Source organism: Montipora foliosa, chromosome 9, assembly GCF_036669935.1.
Source record: "Montipora foliosa isolate CH-2021 chromosome 9, ASM3666993v2, whole genome shotgun sequence".
In the NCBI taxonomy this organism is placed as follows: domain Eukaryota; kingdom Metazoa; phylum Cnidaria; class Anthozoa; order Scleractinia; family Acroporidae; genus Montipora; species Montipora foliosa.
In genome coordinates, this window is record NC_090877.1 from 34,814,750 (window position 1) to 34,833,413 (window position 18,664).

Genomic DNA, 18,664 nt, shown 5'->3' on the forward strand with positions numbered 1-18,664 from the left:
AGGTTATTGTTAATCTTTTGTTACCAATCTTTTTTCCCCAATCACATTGTACCATAAGGGTGCTGCTACATCGTTCTCTATATCACTTTCACAGGATATATGGGTGACCCTAAAACTGCGTTTCTTTTTATCGTTTTGTTGTCATTCTTGAAATTATCAGTTTGAGTTCTTATTATTATGGTGGCACTCATCTTGGACTATGTTGTGAAGTTTCTCTCCTTTCTTCCGTGGAACAGATCAAAATACGAAATGTCTTTGCTCCACAAACACGTCATTTTAAAATAAGGGTGTTGATATTATCAACCGATCAGGCGTCACAAGTAGAAGTCGTACCTGTCTGACGGCAGGATGAGATATCAACCAATGAGAAAGCTTGCTTGTGGCAAGCCACCATCAGTCTATCCTAATATTTTCAAACTTCTTAGAAAAAATTAGGTTTCCCAAGTTTTTTTGACGTTCCTCGTCAAAATTATCTACCTTCAGACATTAACTTCAATACAGACAGGATAAACTTGGTAAGTCATTGGCAATGTTTTGACTGCAATAGATACAGGATTTTAAGATTTGAGTCAAACCAGCCGAGTGCAACAGCGATCGGGTCTTGGGGCTGTCAGATACATATTGGTTGTTAAAGTAATCACTCCCAGGGTTTTTTGAGAGATTTATACAAATTTCTGGACTTAAACTTTTAGAGTTGGAATTGAGATGTAATACAGCCTACAATCGCGACATTTTAGTTGGTATTGTGGACACACAGTAGTTAGCTTGAAATTATCTTATTCTAGCTTATTTAGTTTTTCGTTTTTTTTTTCATTTTCTTGATCGATGGTTTTGGCAAACAGGAATTAAGATAGCTAAAATCAAATTTTTACTGATTTCAGTTATCAACTGAGCAACGAATTTCAGGTCGACGGTGTGTCGTTTGCTGTAGAAAATTAGCTTAATAATTGTAACAAGCTTATCATAGGCGCACCAGTTTTACGAAAATGAATTTAGCTTCCTCCTCCTGTGTATTACGATATTCTAACCGAAATACACATGCAACATTAGTCCATAGCTACGAGAGAGAGAGGCTGTTCTCAAGTGAACTTATATTTGGTTTGGGGTAGTTTTATCAAGTGCAGAAAAAAGGGAGTTTTTATTAGTCGTTGTGTTGAGACAACGACAGCCTCTTTATTATTACCTTCAGTTTCCGGCTCTCTAAACTAATCTGTGCGGTCAGCACAGAGCCGGGTTAAGACCTTTCCCGCAAAAAAAACCTCAAAGTTGTTTGTAGGTGCTTCAAACAACCTGCCAGTCTAGTGTTCGAGTATTTAATAAAGAAAATATTTGTGAAAAGTTTGAAGATATAAGCACGATGAAAAATTATTTGGAGCAAGGGTTAAGAGGTGAACAAACGAAAGGAAGCTAACGCCATGCTGATTTCCAGTTTGCGATTAGCTTCAAATTTGTTTTATGATAAGCGAAACGGTGACCTCTGGATCGCTTCGCTTCAGTTAAATAATTAATGCTTTGTTAGCGAGATTCTTTAACAATTAAGTAAACGATTGCTTGGGTTACTCCTCTACTGCTAATTTAGACTGAACTACATTTATCGAGACGTGAAAGTTTTCCAGATTTAGCAGGCGCGTTAACGTGAGACGACAAACAGCAAACGACAGGCTGCTGTTTCTCATAAAAGGCTTGGAGATTTCTTATCCTTACTGGTCTCTCTAACTGGTCTCTGTGGATAATAACCTCTTAGTAATCGCGCGCGAGCGCTGTACTGGGGATTATTGGTCTGAGCGCACCATGACGAGGTCCGTACAAAACGACCGAGGGCCCATTAATATTCCCCGGGACGGTCCCGAGCAAGTGAGGTATTATATGGTATCGTTTCTTTGGGCGATCGGACCACTGGGGGGGAAGGGGAGGGTCTTAAACTTCGTCTTTGAACGGTAAGCTTTTAAATGTAAGACTAAATTCCGCTTGCTTTAATTGTACTGTTGCAGTGAGATGAAAAAATTACATTCCGCTTTTTAAAAACTTTTTGTGTATCGCTTAACTTGAATTTTCCAGGAGAGGGAAAGATACGATAACGGACCGTTTCCATGGTAATGGTGCGTACTGTAAAATCCCAACCGCAAACCAGGCAACCAAAGTGCTCCATTTAGATCCATTTAGCCTGAAAATTGCTTGCCAAAAAATGACCTTCAACAAAACAAGTTTCTTTCGTGATTTTTGGCAAATTTCCAAATTCATCCTGGCGTTTGCCTTTTGCAGTAAACGCGTTGCTAAATTCCTCTAATTATTTTAAGATGGTGTTTTTTAAAACATAGCTTTTCCGTAATAAAGAGGGTGGTAGAAGGTATTTTGGTGAGCCGTGGAATGTCTCTTTATTTCCCGTGAATTGTGAAATGGCCTGTGAGAGAATCAGGGGTCAATTGAAATTCACCGTAAAGCGTGATTTTGTTTACGAGAGAAAATTGCCAGAAACTATTACAAAAGGGGTAAATTTGTAAACTTATTGTGAATAGAGACGTCATTGCGTGACAGAATAAAGAGGTTCAGTATCGCGTTTTCATGAAAAGGAGCAAAAGGCCGGCCACTGCTGGTCATAAAAGGTTGACAACACTTTTCTGTTATTCTAACTTTCTCTCACTCCGATATCTGTAGCTAAAGATCCCGCTAGACAAGGAATCGGCTAGATTTTTGGCAAGACACAAATTAATCCTGACGTTTGCTGAATATAACCTCTATGATACACTGCGTTGCTAAAACTTGATTTTTGACCAACGGTCTCTCGCACGCCATCAGCAAAGTAGCCGCGATAAACGTATTCTAACATCCAACATGGCAGTTGTTCTCAAAAGAGGTCTTTTAAAGAAGTTCGAAGAACAGGCAACAGGTCATTCACTGACTTTTAGGTCTCACAAGAAACTCAAGTTTATTTAAAAATAAACTTGAGTTTCTTGTCAGACCTAAAAGTCAGTGAGTGACCTGTTGCCAGTTCTTCGAACCCCTCGAAAATCTTTTCGGGTCCGAAAGGAACTTGGTGAAACTAATATCAACGTATTCTGAAAACGTGATCCTTACACGCGTTTGCAAGATCACCGTTAAAAAACAATTGCTGAGTTTCAAGATACTTTTTCCCTTTAAAGATACAAAGCGTTTTATGTCATCCGCGATACACCTGAAAAGCTTCGGGACTTAGATAGGCCGGCGCTTATGGATGTTGCTGAGAGCTTTGAGGCAAACCAGGATTTCGGCTCCTTTGGCTTCCTCTCAGATAGAGATGTCTGCGAAAAATCTGGCCTGATAGAATCTTCAATGAAGAACTGTAGAGAAAGACGAATGGTCCCATTTGACTGTTAGGGTCAAACGCCGGCGCAGAAGGTGGCTTGTGCATGTAAGGGGGATGGAATAGTACTGCATCGACCTCTTAACTGAATAAGAGGAAAAGGAGAATGCTAAAGACTACGAAGCGGATGACGATGATATCCGAGCTGGCAAATATCTTTCTCTGGGAGGAGGGGCAAACATGCGGCTAGGGGTAGAGGTAAATACTGGTGGATGATTGAGGGCTTATGTCCTACATCAGACCACCAGTATTAGCAAGTAGTAGGTAGTACTAGTATAGTAGTAGTAGTAGTAGTAGTAGTAGTAGTAGTAGTAGTAGTAGTAGTAGTAGTAACAGTACTATTACTACTTGAGATACCATTATGTCTGAACTAACGTAGGTAATTTTATCTCCTCATTCAGGTCAAAATGAAGAATCTAATTCCCATAATCACAATCCTATTTGGAGCTGTTCCATTCTGTAGAGGTACTTACCGAAGATTAGTAAAGAATTTCCTAGAGTTAATTTTGGCTGGATTTTCTCCCATCCAGATAAACTTAAGTTACATTTTTTTCTTTACTCTTAAGGTTGGGAAATGCCATACGCCGGCCTAAATATGAATGGTTTCAAGAAAAGTAATATCCCTGACCCTGTCGATACTGGTAAGTTAAACGAGAGGTCTACATGAAGCTAAACCGTCTTTTCGCGCCATTTTGGTTGATACAGTTTTGGAATCGCTTGGGGGGGAAATATTCTTATTACTCCCATTTTTTCTAAGGTGTGTTGTCCGAGTGATGATTAAACAAGTTTCTTATCCACCCAGAAAGACTGGAACAAGCATGAAATATAGGCTAATGCAGGAGAAGTGAGCCTCGAATACATGCTTGATCCACTTCAACTGTGAGAATGTGAAGATGGCCTATCCATCTTTCAACTCAGACTTAAGTAGAGAAATTTCCGTGAATTTTTTAATAGAGAGCTGTATGTTCCCGAGTCAAACCAGAGTATTTGGCGAAAAAGCCCTCGGAGAAGAGTAAAGAACCACCAGACTCAACCCACATATAACACTTAGCCAGACCAAGGGAGTATGAAGGTAAGAGAGATAATCCCTCATATTGGTCCTATTCCCATCGCAATCCCTCTTAAGTTATTTTTAGATCTCCTGCGTGATCCGTTATTCCCACGAGGGTTAACTGATAGCCAATCGTATGTCCCCAGTTTCGCGAACGACGCGAATCATTGCTTGGGAATCCGCTCAGCTGTCAAAATTGGTAAAACTGGAGACAAATGATTGGCTATCAGTTAACCCTCGTGGGCATACCGGATCTCGCAGGAGATCTAAAAATAACTTAAGAGGGATTACGATGAGAATAGGGCCAATATGAGGGATTATCTCTCTTACCTTCATAATCTCTTGCCCATGAAAGACTACATTTGGTGGACGACGAGAGCATGCTCTCACCATTTCTCCAACCCTGCTCACAATAGACCTTATTCACGATAGCCGCCATGTTGGATTTGCCTTTATCATGCAAATTAGCTACACACTGAGGGGGCAAACAACACAATTTCGAGAGGTTTTAACGAACATCTTAGCCACACAGATGACTTGTTTCACGTTCATTGAATGTTTATCACCTAAGGAGTAAAATAGAATGCTTACACAAGTTACTTCCATGTTTTTTTAGCGAAAATTGAGCAGATAACGAAGTAGAAAGTCAAAATGTCGGAGGCAATCAAAAGATATAAAATTATTGTAAAAGGTACTTAATTCTAAATTCTAAAATGTACTTTTAGCAATGTTAATTCAATATTTCGACGAGCCGATTTTCCGCAATTTGCCTTTATTCCAATGTTTGCCCCGCCAGCATAACACATGGCTAATTTGCATGACAATTTGAAAACCAACATGGCGGCTATCTTAAATAAGGGTTATTGCGATGAATTCATCAAGATGTTTCCACTTGAGTGCTGCAACTTAACACATCTCTCTATTTCTTAGCCCAGACTGTGGGAAATCCACTACCTTCAGCTTTCTTTGAGGAACAGATAACAGGTGGACGACACCCAAGTGATGACAAACGATACACAATAGGTAAATCAGAGACCAATATGAGTTTCCCACGCTTACAAGCTTCAATATGGTTTAGAAGATTACAAAACAATATTTTGTAGTTATTCCTAATCTCTACTTTTTCCTTAACTGTAGGTTGGAAGCTGTTATCACTATATTTGACCCTTGACTTTTAGTTTCAATGACTCATTTCACTAACTGAGTCGTAGGCTAATTCTTCTAAAAAGTTCTCTTTACAATTGCTTTCTTCTTCGTTTCTTTTCATTTATCTTTCACAGAACAATTGAACCATGCAGCCAGACACCGAAATGTTTATTTTGATACTGTTGGTGGAGACCCTTACGGTGAGACATCGCTATAACATTTTGCTGCACAATTGTCAATTCGCCACCAGTCACAACTGCGCACCTATTTAGTAGCGAAACGTTCTGGTGGCGAAGGGACCAGTACTAAAGGGAAACTATTAAACCAGATCAAAATTAACGTGAAATCAAGTGAAGTCCAAAAGGGGGTATAACACCGAGAAAAAAGCGGTTAAAAAATGCCGAAAACTGAACATTTTTTTGTCAATTCTGTATATGTAAATTAGGACACAGCAGCCCAGTACTAACTCGCTCACACATCAGTGTTGCTGGACACAGAAAGAAGCGTTCAACTCCAGATGCCGCACGTAAGTACACCAATCTTCTTCATTCTTCTATTTAACTTCTAGTTTCTACATTGTTTTACTTACAGTCCCCTCACATTTTGTGGATGAAAATTAAATGGAGATAGATAATGGAAGTAGATAATGCAGAAAATGCTTTTGCTCGCTAGCATTAGGAAGTTTGAGCATGCGACATTTTTGAAACGCGGACGGCAACCGGAAGTGCGCTGTTTTCCCTTTTATTATGTCTTGTCACAACCACTTTTATATTGCTAGGTATCTTTCCTCCATTAGAGATGATTAGGTTAAAAATCTGGGAGACGCTACAGTCTTGGCATGCGAAATGTTTATTTCCGGTTGCCGTGCGCGGCACAAAAACGTCGCGTGCTTTAAACTCCCTACTATCTAACCGGTCGTCCATAACCCAGAAATGTCGATCTCTCACCTTTGACCTTGGTCCATCATTTTACAGTATTATCTAAACTTTGAACAGAGGTTTCGCCAAATAATGATCAATCACACTGGGTCTGATGACCCCAACGCCTCAGATTGGTCCTTCGCGACCAAGTAGCCGCACAAAGGATCATGGGCTCGAGCTCGTCCAATGCTTTTTTCCCGCCTAAAATCTAGCAGTAGCCCTTTTAGTAAAGTCAATGAATCGTAAGCTCTTTTTCAAACAGGTTGGACATTAAAGACTTCACACTTTGATCTCTGCAAAGTCGCCACGGTAATTCGTGGTCCTCCACATTGCATTGTTTTGCAAAACGCACATAACGACTCATCACATAAAAAGAATTTGACTATCACCGATGCCAATTCACTAAACATTGGCTGTTGAGATTCGTGGTAAATCTACTAAGTTTTCTTCATCGTTTTAGGCAGCAGCAGCAGTGTCCTTTCACGTTCACAAATTGCACTTCTCAGCCTCAAAAATAAGAGATCAACCCAGCATGCAGAGATACCATCGGGCCGTGAGTATACTGTCTCTACATGCTATAGCTTGCTCCATTGGGAGGACAAACCTGCACTCAATATAAATGCAACGCATTAATGTTTAAACTTGCATTTATGGCGAAGCCTGTCTCATCTTTATGCAGTTGAGTGAGAACAAGGCGCGTCAATTCAATGCAAAATATAACTTTAAAAATTTTGCTTTCGCTGACGAGGGCAGTTGACTATGGTATATTGGCTGCTATCTATACATACGGTTCTCTTTGTGTCAAAGATACCTGACTGTTTCCTGGACTCAGAAAGGGAAATTGATTACCTTTTTTTTTTTCTCGTGACAGTCGTATTGTATGGAGAAAGACCTAACACTTACCTTTAAGTCGTGAACGCTCACCGATAATAAAAATAAGGTGAGGTGTCAATGGTGTACAATCAAAATATTCGGAGTATGGAGAAAAAAGTATTTCACGAGTAAACAGACGCATGGAGTATCCACTCCTCCAGTCGTCAAATCATGAATGAATATTATGGATATAACTAACTAGAACTAACGGTACGTTACAAACTAAGGGCGACTTGCTGTAAAAGATTTTAATAGCCTTCTAGCAAGAGATGTGTATGGAATGTACTTGGATGAGCACCCGTACAAACTTGTCATGTCAGCGGGTTTAATTTACTTCATGTAAAAGGCAGTTTAGTTTTACAGCGGTTTTTCCCACAATGGCAGGACAAGAAACCTCGGTTACTGATGGCTGCAAAAAACGTCATCGCTCGAGTTAAAAGTTGGGCGACGAAATTTTCCTTGAGGAAAGTAAATGTGAAATTTAAAATCATATTATTTTCTGTGTTTCAGCCCAAGCGGCTCCAGCCGGTTATTTTGATAAGCTTATTAATGGAAGACATCCAGACGACGACAAACGATACACTATTGGTATGGACTGCAAGTTGTGATTATGCGAATACGCTTTTGATTGGGGCATAACTTTCTATCCTTGACCCTGTTCGGGTACCTTCCTTGTGTTAGCAATTACAATAAGATATATGACTTTATTAAATTTATTTTACAGCACAGCTAAACCAAGCTGCCAGACACCGTAACGTATATTACGACACTATTGGAGGAGATCCTTACGGTGAGCGACACAGTCATGATGATCAATGCCGCACGTTTAACGTTGGAGCATCAGATAACCCTGACAGTATCTGTCCGGCCAAAACTGAGATCATTTAACAATTCCTTGCAAGACCAAAAGTCACAGAATTCCCTCGGAGATCTTTCATTTCCCATAATTTCAGTACCCTGAGACAAGGGATATTCGTTTTTCGCCGCGGCAAGAATCACGCTAGCTGCGCAAAGCAGCCAGATAAGGAACTAGTGCAAATGTTGAGATTTGATCCATTAGTAATTTAAAAAAGGATTGAAACTTGTTTTAGCCTCCTTAATGTTACATTACCGCTGCTATGCTGAAGCTAATTGATTATAGTTATTGTTTTGCTCAATAGGAAGTAGTAGCACCGTACTGACAAGATCTCATATCGCCCTGCCCGGCCACAAGAAGAAGAGGTCTATCAAGCAACACCAGTAAGGAAAAATGAGATTCATTCATTTTGCTTTTCAGGCACTTTGACGCAAACCCGTCACTCTTTGAATCAAAGAATATGAAACCCTGGCACCATAAACCTTACCCAAACAAATGAAACATCTAAGACAACCAAAAAAGATAATGACATACGAGCCACCTAACTAGAAGCGAACATCCCCTATTATCGGTTTGTACCCCAACGACAGGCTAACGTTTAAAAACGGTTTCTCTGAGAAAGCCCTCAGTAGGTAATTTACTTTGATTGCTGTGCCTACGGCTATCTCATGCGTAGAATGACGATCCAAGAATACTATCTTGTCTTACTGATACTCTAACACCCTTCGAAACTATTCGATAACTATACTTAACTTTAATTGAACTCAAAACTACTATGGATACTGGGTATTGGATACACAAAAATGAATACTATTTGGAAGATAGGTCCCAATTTAATTTGCGTCACGTGGTAATATGACATCACAATAACGTCGCAACTTTTAACAGAACATAATCATTTCGATTGATACAACCAAATGGGATTACACTTTTTTGGAAACTAACTTCGTTATCTATTCAAATGAGTCATGTAGCTCTCGTAACGTATGATGTGACTGGCTCGCTACCCCTTGCCAAAAACAAAAAACTAACTGAGTTTGGCCAAGAGAAAATAAAGGTGGAAGAGAGCATCTACCATACATCCCCTTTTCTATAGGAGATTAGGCAACAGCCAATCATTTGGCCGGAATGTGTTCCGCGACTCGGATAGCCCATGCTCAGATTGGCTGCTTGGGATCTATCCTTCGCGAGAGGCTATCTAAAAATAACTTGTGACATATTATCTATGGAAAAGGGCATGTATCGGGGATGCCCTCTCGTCCCCCTATATTTTCTCTTGCTTAGGCTTAAAAAAACATAGAAGCTGCTTACAATACCAAACAATAACAAGTTACGAGAACTGCTACATTGAAGCAAGCATGACACGAGCAGTGTTGTCTAGACTCTAATCGACAATGGCAAATTAACCAATCAGATTGCGAGATTACAAGCAATTGTGGTTAATTAATAATTTAGTTACTTTTTGATGAATAATTGTTTATTGCCCATATCTAAAGAAAAACTACTAAGAAACTCACACTTTGAATCATTTTGAAGCTAGGGCTGCAGCTGACTTGTAAAATAGAATTTATCAAATGACTGCAACCAATGGCAAAAAAGATTGGATACGCGCAGACTGACCAATTGCATTTCTTTGTTTTTTTTTTACATTTCTTTCAGGAAAACATTGAAGGAGAAACTGCAACTCAACTGAGTTTATCAGCTGGACCCAAGATTCTAAACTCTGTATATACATGATTTATGACTGGGGAGATAAAATAAAGGAACATGTTTTTGATATTATATTCATGAAGTGTTTTATTATTATTTTGATTGCTATTAAAACAGGGATAGAGAGAGCAAAGGATGAACTAGAGAGAAACGTAACGCTATATAAAACCTCTCCATGAATGTGCCTTCCTTCATTGGGTGAAAAAAGTGTTTTAATACATCGTTGCTATATATACCTCTTACGAACCTCAGTCTTTCCTTGAACCGTATGCTGCGGCCTACATTTTTCAAGTTCAATTAAATACGGAAAAGCAAGGGGCCTTACCGTGAGTACGGCCCGAAGAAACGTACTATTAGTAATGTATTTATCATATCTCTAGTTCTTTTATTAGGAAACAAAAATAAAATTCGATATTTAGAGTGCCCGCGTACAATAGCATACGGCCCGCATAACTGGCTAATAATAGCACTCTTACTTCTGAAAGGTATGATACATACATAAATTATTGCAAATGAAAATATACAACTGGATTTGGTGGAAGTGGATAGAGTCATTGCCTCGCTCGAGTTCAACTCGTATCTAAAATGATTCGTGATACAAACTATATGAGATATTTACACAACATAAACACTCCCAATCATTATTTTTCAAGAGCGGACTCCATGATGGACGATGAACGACCATTTTTTTCACGGGTAGATACGTCGCAAATATTAACGCATAGAAATAGTCTTGCGATCTATCTGCAAATTGCTGGGCCCATATATCATTACGGACGAGCCTCTACGGATCAATACTCTTTCTTTGGTGGATATGCTCAGCTGTTGTTCATTTGCGTCCTTTCTTTGGAAAAAAGACTTCCTGTTGACCTAACACCTGATACTTGCTGAAGGCTGTGTTAAACAGATGGAATAAAAGAGTTAAAATTGGAGAATATTACATACTTTTTGACTGAGTAAAAGAGCCTGACGGAAAAAAATATTTGACCCGAGGTCAAGGCGTAAGGATCGAGCGCAGCGTGTTCAGTCGTGCAATTTGATTTTCTTTCTTTCCTTCTCACTCGGCTCTACGCTACAGCGTACGTACGACTTTGCCGGATCCGACCCTGCTTGCATCATCCAGTTCGTACCTCATACGGGCTTTTTGATAACGTTTACGGGACCGTATGGCTCATATGACTGAATAGAAAGAGTTAGCATTGCGTTAACGTGAAGCGGTACACAGCAAAAGACAGGCTGCTGGTTGTTATAAAAGCATGAAAATATTCTCATTCTAACTCGTCTTGCGCCTTTGAGAAGTTACTTGTTGTCTGGAACTAACACGCAGGAAGTAAGATTTAACCAAAAAAAAAACACGTTTTTCCAATTTCAAAAGTAGCGCAAATTTCAATTCCTATGTTTACCGTTTGCCGTAAACGCTAAATTTTTCTATTAACTCTCTGCTTTTCTCCTTTTATCATGGAAACAGACTATTTTGAACAAAAACGAAATTAAAGGTGAATAGCACTTACACATACTGTCGCCCGCGATACCGTCAAAGATGACATTCCTATGACGTGCTCGATCATTCTGGGAGGCTGCAAAGGAAACAGTGCAATTGACGTTAAATTTTTGCTCCTGCAAATAGGTAATTTGCTGCGATAAAACTGTTTAGTTTTAGTTTCCTTAGATTATCAGATTTAAATAACCGCTTCGGTGCCTATGTGATATCTTTCATTGTCATGCAACATTGACGTTCTCAGTGACCACGAGCCATAGACCTGATGGTCGAATACTTTTCAAGCGAGCATTCTTAAAAGAGCATTTAAACTTGCCGTAGAGTCGTCAGAGACAAAAAAGCTTTCGAACAATGTAAAACATCTTGAAAGCTGGATAATTTTCGATGCATATCGGCTGCTTTTTGTTATGTAAATCTAGTCTGCAAATGATATCGTAATGAACATGCTGCATAGACTATCAATCTAGTACAGTTTAGTATCACCAATGGGCTATTGACCCGTAGCCCTTGCGGGATACGTGTCTAATTGTTAAATATTCAATGCACTATCCATAGAGGAGAATCAACCTGATAGTAGTGACAAAGTTAACTAAAAACATTCCATCATTTTATACCTTAGTTCCTTACCTAAATATTTATCCCCGAAGCCCCACTTCTTGGGCTTTGTAGGCTTCGTAGTTGGAGGAACTGCAACTTGCGGAGGTTTTGTTGTTCCAGCAGGCACGAGCTTTGGTGGAGATGTTGCAAATACGTGGGGTGGAGGTGGCTTCATTACCATTGGTGGTTTTGTGACTGCAAGTGAGTTCAGCAACGGTCCTAGCGGAATGTTGGAGATGTCACTTGATAAAGTCTTGTTGCTCGGAGCTGGAGTCGTTGGAATGACATTGATCTCCTGAGCAGCAACGTTGGAAGGCAGCCCTGGAGACGAATTGGACATAGACGTAGTGGTGCTAAACGTTGTATTTTCAAGTTCCCAGTCAGGTAACGTAATGTTCTCAGGAATCCGTATTATCGACGATTCGTCCACTTCTTCTGTTGCAACTGTGGTGTTTGCAGAAGGTGTCAACACTCTATTATTTTGGCTTGTCGGATTGGAACTTTTCATTGGGATTTTAATGATTCCGGGTTGCTTCAGAACTTTCTGAGAAGATGAAGTACGTAGTATCGAATTTGTTTGTGGGAAAACGGATGAAGAATTTTTATCCTTTGCCGGTCTCTCTGACAAAGGGAACGATGGAGGTGGAAGGAACAAGACCGTGTCCTTTTCTGGTGGAGTGGCGATAATGTAGGATGCATTTTCGTATTCGGACTCAAGGTTTGGTATAGAAGGGAGTTTATTTTCCGGGGAGTTTGGCTTGGATGTGTTTGAATGATCCTCCGAGCTGGCCGGCTGGGTTTTCCCGCCAGTGGAAGACGGCGACTGCGAGGCTAGTGGATAGGGAGGGGATGATGTTACCCCTGAGGCGACGATGACAGGAGCGTTTGTGGCAGGCGGCTTTGATGGTGCTGGTGCTGGCGCTGGAGCAGTAGATTCATGTGGACGGTTTACTTGGTTGGTGCTGGCTTCAGCCTGGTTGGCAGAAGGTTGACTTGCGTACGGAGCAGGAGAAGGTTGGTAGGTCGGGTAACTGTAATTAATGTTTACCGGTGATGCTGAAGAGGGAGCCGTGTAGGCGGCTTGCGATGGTTTGCTTGCAGGAGTTCCATAATAACTATACCCCTGTTGGTTTGTTGCTGGGGGCGAAGCCACTGTGGCTGTTTGGTAGGAAGGCTGAGATGCTTGATAAGAAGAATAGTATGAGGTGGCAGCTGGTGGGGATGATAGTTGGGAGGTAGGTACGTATGTTGAAGGAAGACCCGTCGAAGGGGCTGCTGTGGAAAGTGGATGACTGGTGTAATCCGATGAGGTTCCTTGAGCCACCGAAGATGCGTTTATTATTTCATAGGAAATAGGTGAATTTGGGACAGCTGTAGTGTTTGAAACGTTACCATTATCAATAGCCTTCGGTCCACCAACCACATATTCCGGAAAATAATCCGCAGGTGTATGATTAGAGAAATGTTTGTGTTCAAATGAAATCGATATATTCCTGCTGGTGAGGTTTAGAGCTTCTGTCACATTTTCGGCCCTGGTGACATAATATACTGGATATTGTTCAGTGTGATTATTCATCCAAGTGGTAGCTGAAGTTTTTGCAGGGAGCGAGGAAGTGTTGTTTGTTACTGTGGTATTTGACTGTTCTTGAGTTCTGTTCTCAAATTCTGCGTAATAAACAGGATAATTAGTATTATTAACACCTTGTGATGGGTCGCCGTTTGCTGATGGAGGACGAGAAGTTTGAAAATTAATTGTGACGTTGACATTAGGCTGCAGTGGTTGTTCTTGTGGACTGGATTCTTCCGGGTACGACAAGTAATACACTGGAAAAAAATTTGCTGTCGTGTTTGATGGCACCGGAGCTGCGACGTCTGACGCTGAAACTGTTGGTTGAGGTGTGAGTTCCTTTGTTATTGAAGAAAAATTTGCCGCGTAAGTTTCGTTAGAGGTCATATTCGGGTTCTGAGTGACGGTTGATTGGGGTGGATAAGACGAGATATCGCTTCCAACTTGTGTGGATGAATGACTGGTATCTTCCACGGATGGTGTTGGCGCTGCGGATGATGTCGAAAAGCTGCTGTTAAAGTAGGTTCTGTTGCCAGAAGAAGACGGCTGCATGGATGGAGCATCTGCTTGCTCGGGGCTTGCTAGTTGCTGTTGTCCATTCGGTACCGCTAAAGCTTCCCCAGAATTTGTATTCCAAGTGGCTGTTCTGTTGGCAGAAGAAGACGGCTGCATGGATGGAACATCTGCTTGCTCGGGGCTTGCTAGTTGCTGTTGTCCATTCGGCACCGCTAAAGCTTCCCCAGGATTTGTATTCCAAGTGGCTGTTCTGTTGGCAGAAGAAGACGTCTGCATGGATGGAACATCTGCTTGCTCGGGGCTTGCTAGTTGCTGTTGTCCATTCGGCACCGCTAAAGCTTCCCCAGGATTTGTGTTCCAAGTGGCTGAGGTCGAGTTTTCTATATAAGAAACAAGAATGGGTGCTTCAAAAACACAGTTGCAAATGCACATTTCTCATGCAGTGATTCTCAACAGTCAAGCAATGATTTCTCAGTCACAAAGACATGACGTGAAATGCAACCTTTCAGATTACAGTATAAGACTAGCCCTAAATTCCCGCAAAGGGTGGGTGTAAAGTTGACATATAACAACAATTAAATGAATGCTTGAATTTGTAGAAACAGGTACGTACGCAGAGTTGGTGGCGCTAAATTCTGGCTTGAAACCACGTTCTGAGAGGTGTATCCTGGAAAACCAGGGTAACCTAGAAAAAACAAGATGAGCAGAATTTTGGCGAAGACCTTTGAATGAGAAGTCACTTAACCAAGAGAGTAAAAATAATGAAAAACATGTATCAGTCACCTTCATAAGCCAACTGTCTTTTTAAACGTCTTAAGGAGAGTTCTGTTAAAGCAGACACACACCGAAATAAAACATTAGCTAAGTTGCAAAGAAGATGGACACATTGTCTGAATTCATCATTGTGTCTTGCTCATGCCACATGAAACAAAAGCGACAGCAATAACAAATTGACTTCCAGTGGCAGGCTATCCTAAAAATGATAGGGAGCTTTATCACTCTCAAGCCAACTCAACTCCCCCCTGTGGGGTCTCAGGAAGAGTGCTACAGGTGACCAAGACAAATGATATGATAAAATAAAACATAAGCTACACCAAGTTTGTTTCAAAGTTCTGACGCTACTGACGAAATTTCGATCAGCAGAAACAACATATTTAACAAACAAATTGCTGAAGATTTACAAGAATGTTGAAGACGACAAGCGACCCGCTGAGAAGCCCAGTTTTGGACTGTTTATTGGTTAAGAACTGCACCGTTATAACTCTACAACTTCGACTCAACTCTAACCAATCCAAACGAAACTTCAAAAATTCTCAGAAAAACTGGCCCAGCTTAAGCTTTGTTCCGCGATGTTCACACACAAGGCGGGGTATGGCCACTGAGCAGTGTAGGGACCTATTTCAGTAAATTGGCCAACTTGGGGAAGCAAAAAGTGAAAGAAAGTGCCCGACAAATACCTAGGGTCAGCAGATTTGAAATTGATCGAGCCATCAGCAACGAAAACGCAACTTTACTGTACCGCAATGCACGAGAAGCATGCATTTTATTATTTTTTCCCCGTTGGCCGTGTTTTCAAGTCGCTTAGCGAGTGATAACCGAAAATTCCGCGAAAACAGTTCCTTTCCCAACTCGCTAGAAGTTAAGCAAGTAGGCAAATTTCAATAGAATTCTCATTAAATTTAAGCCAACAAACCCAGGTAGCTTGGAAATTACTGTCGGCCAATGAGAAGTCGCTTGCAGTCATTCAAATCGGAAATACAACACGCGTGGTATTTTTATTATTGTATTGGCGCGTGCTCTCTCTTCATGAAATCTCACCCGTGAAAACACGTATCATTTTTAAGTCGCTTAACGAAGTCCTCAAAAAAACCATTTTCAGGAATGTTAAGCCAGACAATGGCTCTCGTGAAAACATGACCCATATCTTCAAAACTACAACGTGAAATTACCAAATTGGGGAGTTTATTTACTTCCATTCCAAAGCGTTCCCATCAAGCCAGTTATTGATTGCTTCGACAACATTGTACGATGGAATAATCTCGAAAAGCTCCCAATCGGGCAAACAATCATTTCAAAATCGCATTTTCGTAGCGAAAGATACCACTATAATAAAGAGCTTAACATTTCTTCTCCATTGTCCATAATAAGAGAGCTACATATGAAACTAAGAGAAGGAAAATTTGTCGTGCGCTATTTGAAAATCTATGACCTATGTTGTTTGTTAATAATATTTCAAGTTATCACTAGTTATCATCAGAGCCAGTTTATTTACCTTTTCCGATCTGAACATCCAACGGAGCTGAAAAACCAAAGAGCAGAGTGATTGACTTGCGGATATTTGGCAAAATCTCCATTGTTTATCGGGTGCATGGTTATGGTATCCTATTCTAGTGTTTGAGGAGTTATGGGAGCTTTTTTTTTTCAAGGGAATTCTGTACTCCACTTCTCACAGATCAGTATAATTCAAGTTCCAGGATGTTGCTCGTTTTGCAAACATATCGTGAGAGCGTGTATCAGTTTAATAACTTGTTAACTCTTTAATTTTCTTCCAACATGGGCGCCAGACCAACTTCGCATCATTTGTATTCAGTCTCCACCCAGAAGACGGACCATTTGAAACAGCAATTACGACAAATTGGATCACGACAAATCTGCCAATCAAGACGCCAAAGGGCTACTGACAGGAGAGATCATCCAGCTCTGAGAACACTAACTGAAATGAGTTACAATTTTGGAGAAAACCCTTCCTCTTGTTTTCTGTATTTGTGAACTTGGTTGCTCTATTGTATTGTGTTTGTTCGCTAGTCTTTTATCAACTAAAACGATCTGAACCAAGAGTCCAATACCCAAGAGAAAGAATCCGGTCTCAGGTTGCCCCCATCAGCGTCAGAAAAGTGTCTATTTTTAAATCAAGTTTTACGTGAAAATAAACAATAGACCAAATCGATCGGCTAACCCAATTCAAATCTCCGGGGTTTAAAGGGAACCTCCACTGTTTTAACAAATGTCCCATAAAATGTTTCATGTGTACTTATTAGAAGATTTGTAAAAAAAAAAGTGGATTACTTAGTGAAATCATATCTTTTATTGTCTTCCAAAGATCGGACTCAACACTTCTCGGTGCCGCCATCTTGAATGTCGCGCAATGCAAGTTGGGTACTGATGACGTTTCGTGGTTGCTTTGCTTCAAGTCTCCTTGCCTAGGGTTTATGTTGTGCATAGTTTCGTGACGAGAGAAGATACAGGTTCTTCCTTCAGGGATCAGTTGGAACCAAAATACTCCTCAAGCGAAGAAAGAAGAGAATATCAAGGCGAAGAAGAAAACAATTCTTTTGCTTTCAAATTTAGGCACTCACGATCGCCTTACGGACTTTGTGATCGATGCCTTGTTACACCGGCTGAGCTGGAATTTTTTGGAAGAAGGTTCTTTCAGATAGCTTGAATCGACGCACGTCTATGATCTTTCGGAAAAACATGGGAACTTATGCTGGTATCTTTTCTGGTTTTCGCTTGCTTTCTACAACGAAAGTGATTTTGACTCAAAGTTCCCGCAAAGCGGACAGCAAAAAAATTAACCACGAAACATCATCAATATACAACTTGCATTGAGGGGCGACATTCAAAATGGAGGGAACCCGAAAGCGTTGAGGCCGATTTAGATGATAAAAAATTATTTCACTAGGTAATGCATTTTTTTTGTAACAGATCTTCTAAGAAGTACAATTGGAACATTTTAGCTGACATTTTTTAAAAGAGTGGAGGTTCCCTTAAGATTCTTTGTGGATTATATTTGCATTTATGTAGCGTTCAGGTTTTATTCCTAAAGGTGAATCGGGTACAAGTACAACATTGAGTTGGCCGCCGATTGCAATTCAATTTTCTTGAAGGCAGCATTCAGATTATCATTAAGGCTTACCAGAACAAACCAATGAAAAAGCGCAAACTGTAAAACTGATGAAAACCAGCCACATTTCTTCCTATTCCTTGTGCGAGGAAAACCTGAATGGCAACAGAACGCGAGGTTTGTTTCGGTTTGATTATTGTTATAGCATAGGGTGCTCCTACATCAGGTTTATTTTCATGTGATACATGAATCTAGATCCGAATGCATCTAACAGAAAATAATAGTTGTGACATCTTGGTTTAATTCGGTAAATAGAGCACTGATCCTCAAGAAGTGTGCCGTTTGCTTTGAGATTAAAACATAGAGGAAGTCCTATACAGTGAAGAGTTCATCAAGCATAGCCGGCTGTACTGAACAGTTAATACTTCAGTTGAAGCGACCAGATTTTGCGACATTACAAGTTAGTGTAAGGCGAACAAGGAAAAACCTAGAATATAAAATGTTATATCACGGTAATGGTGATATTCCACTTATTCATGAAAAACAAAAAACATGGTGATCAAATCCTGTGGAAGATCAAATGATCAGAAAGTCAGGTCATAGCCACTTTTGCTTGGGCTCGACGAAAAGTACACTGCTCACTTGAAAGAAATCGACCATTTATAAATGAGTTCTAAATAGACTATTAAGTAATTGACTTGATAAAGGTACACGCGTTGAATAATTGGTGGAAGAAGAAAACTAAA

At 40.3% G+C, this 18,664-nt stretch overlaps 2 protein-coding genes across 2 annotated transcripts; one reads left to right on the forward strand and one right to left on the reverse strand.

The window, feature by feature from the left end:
* Window positions 1-381: 381 nt before the first annotated feature.
* Window positions 382-9,996, forward strand: LOC137970353 (uncharacterized). The gene is made up of 11 exons (XM_068816876.1): window positions 382-515; window positions 3,742-3,805; window positions 3,907-3,981; window positions 5,322-5,414; window positions 5,672-5,737; window positions 5,983-6,063; window positions 6,918-7,010; window positions 7,841-7,918; window positions 8,055-8,120; window positions 8,491-8,569; window positions 9,846-9,996. The coding sequence occupies exons 2-11, from the start codon at window positions 3,748-3,750 to the stop codon at window positions 9,877-9,879; spliced, it is 723 nt and encodes a 240-aa protein (XP_068672977.1). The 5' UTR covers window positions 382-515; window positions 3,742-3,747; the 3' UTR covers window positions 9,880-9,996.
* A 480-nt stretch (window positions 9,997-10,476) lies between these two features.
* Window positions 10,477-18,664, reverse strand: LOC137971758 (mucin-2-like). Its single transcript, XM_068818528.1, has 7 exons — window positions 17,991-18,664; window positions 16,347-16,373; window positions 14,858-14,899; window positions 14,688-14,759; window positions 12,022-14,454; window positions 11,408-11,473; window positions 10,477-10,790 (listed from the first exon to the last, which is right to left on the reverse strand). Exons 1-7 carry the CDS (start codon window positions 18,043-18,045, stop codon window positions 10,726-10,728), a joined length of 2,760 nt encoding a protein of 919 aa, XP_068674629.1. The 5' UTR covers window positions 18,046-18,664; the 3' UTR covers window positions 10,477-10,725.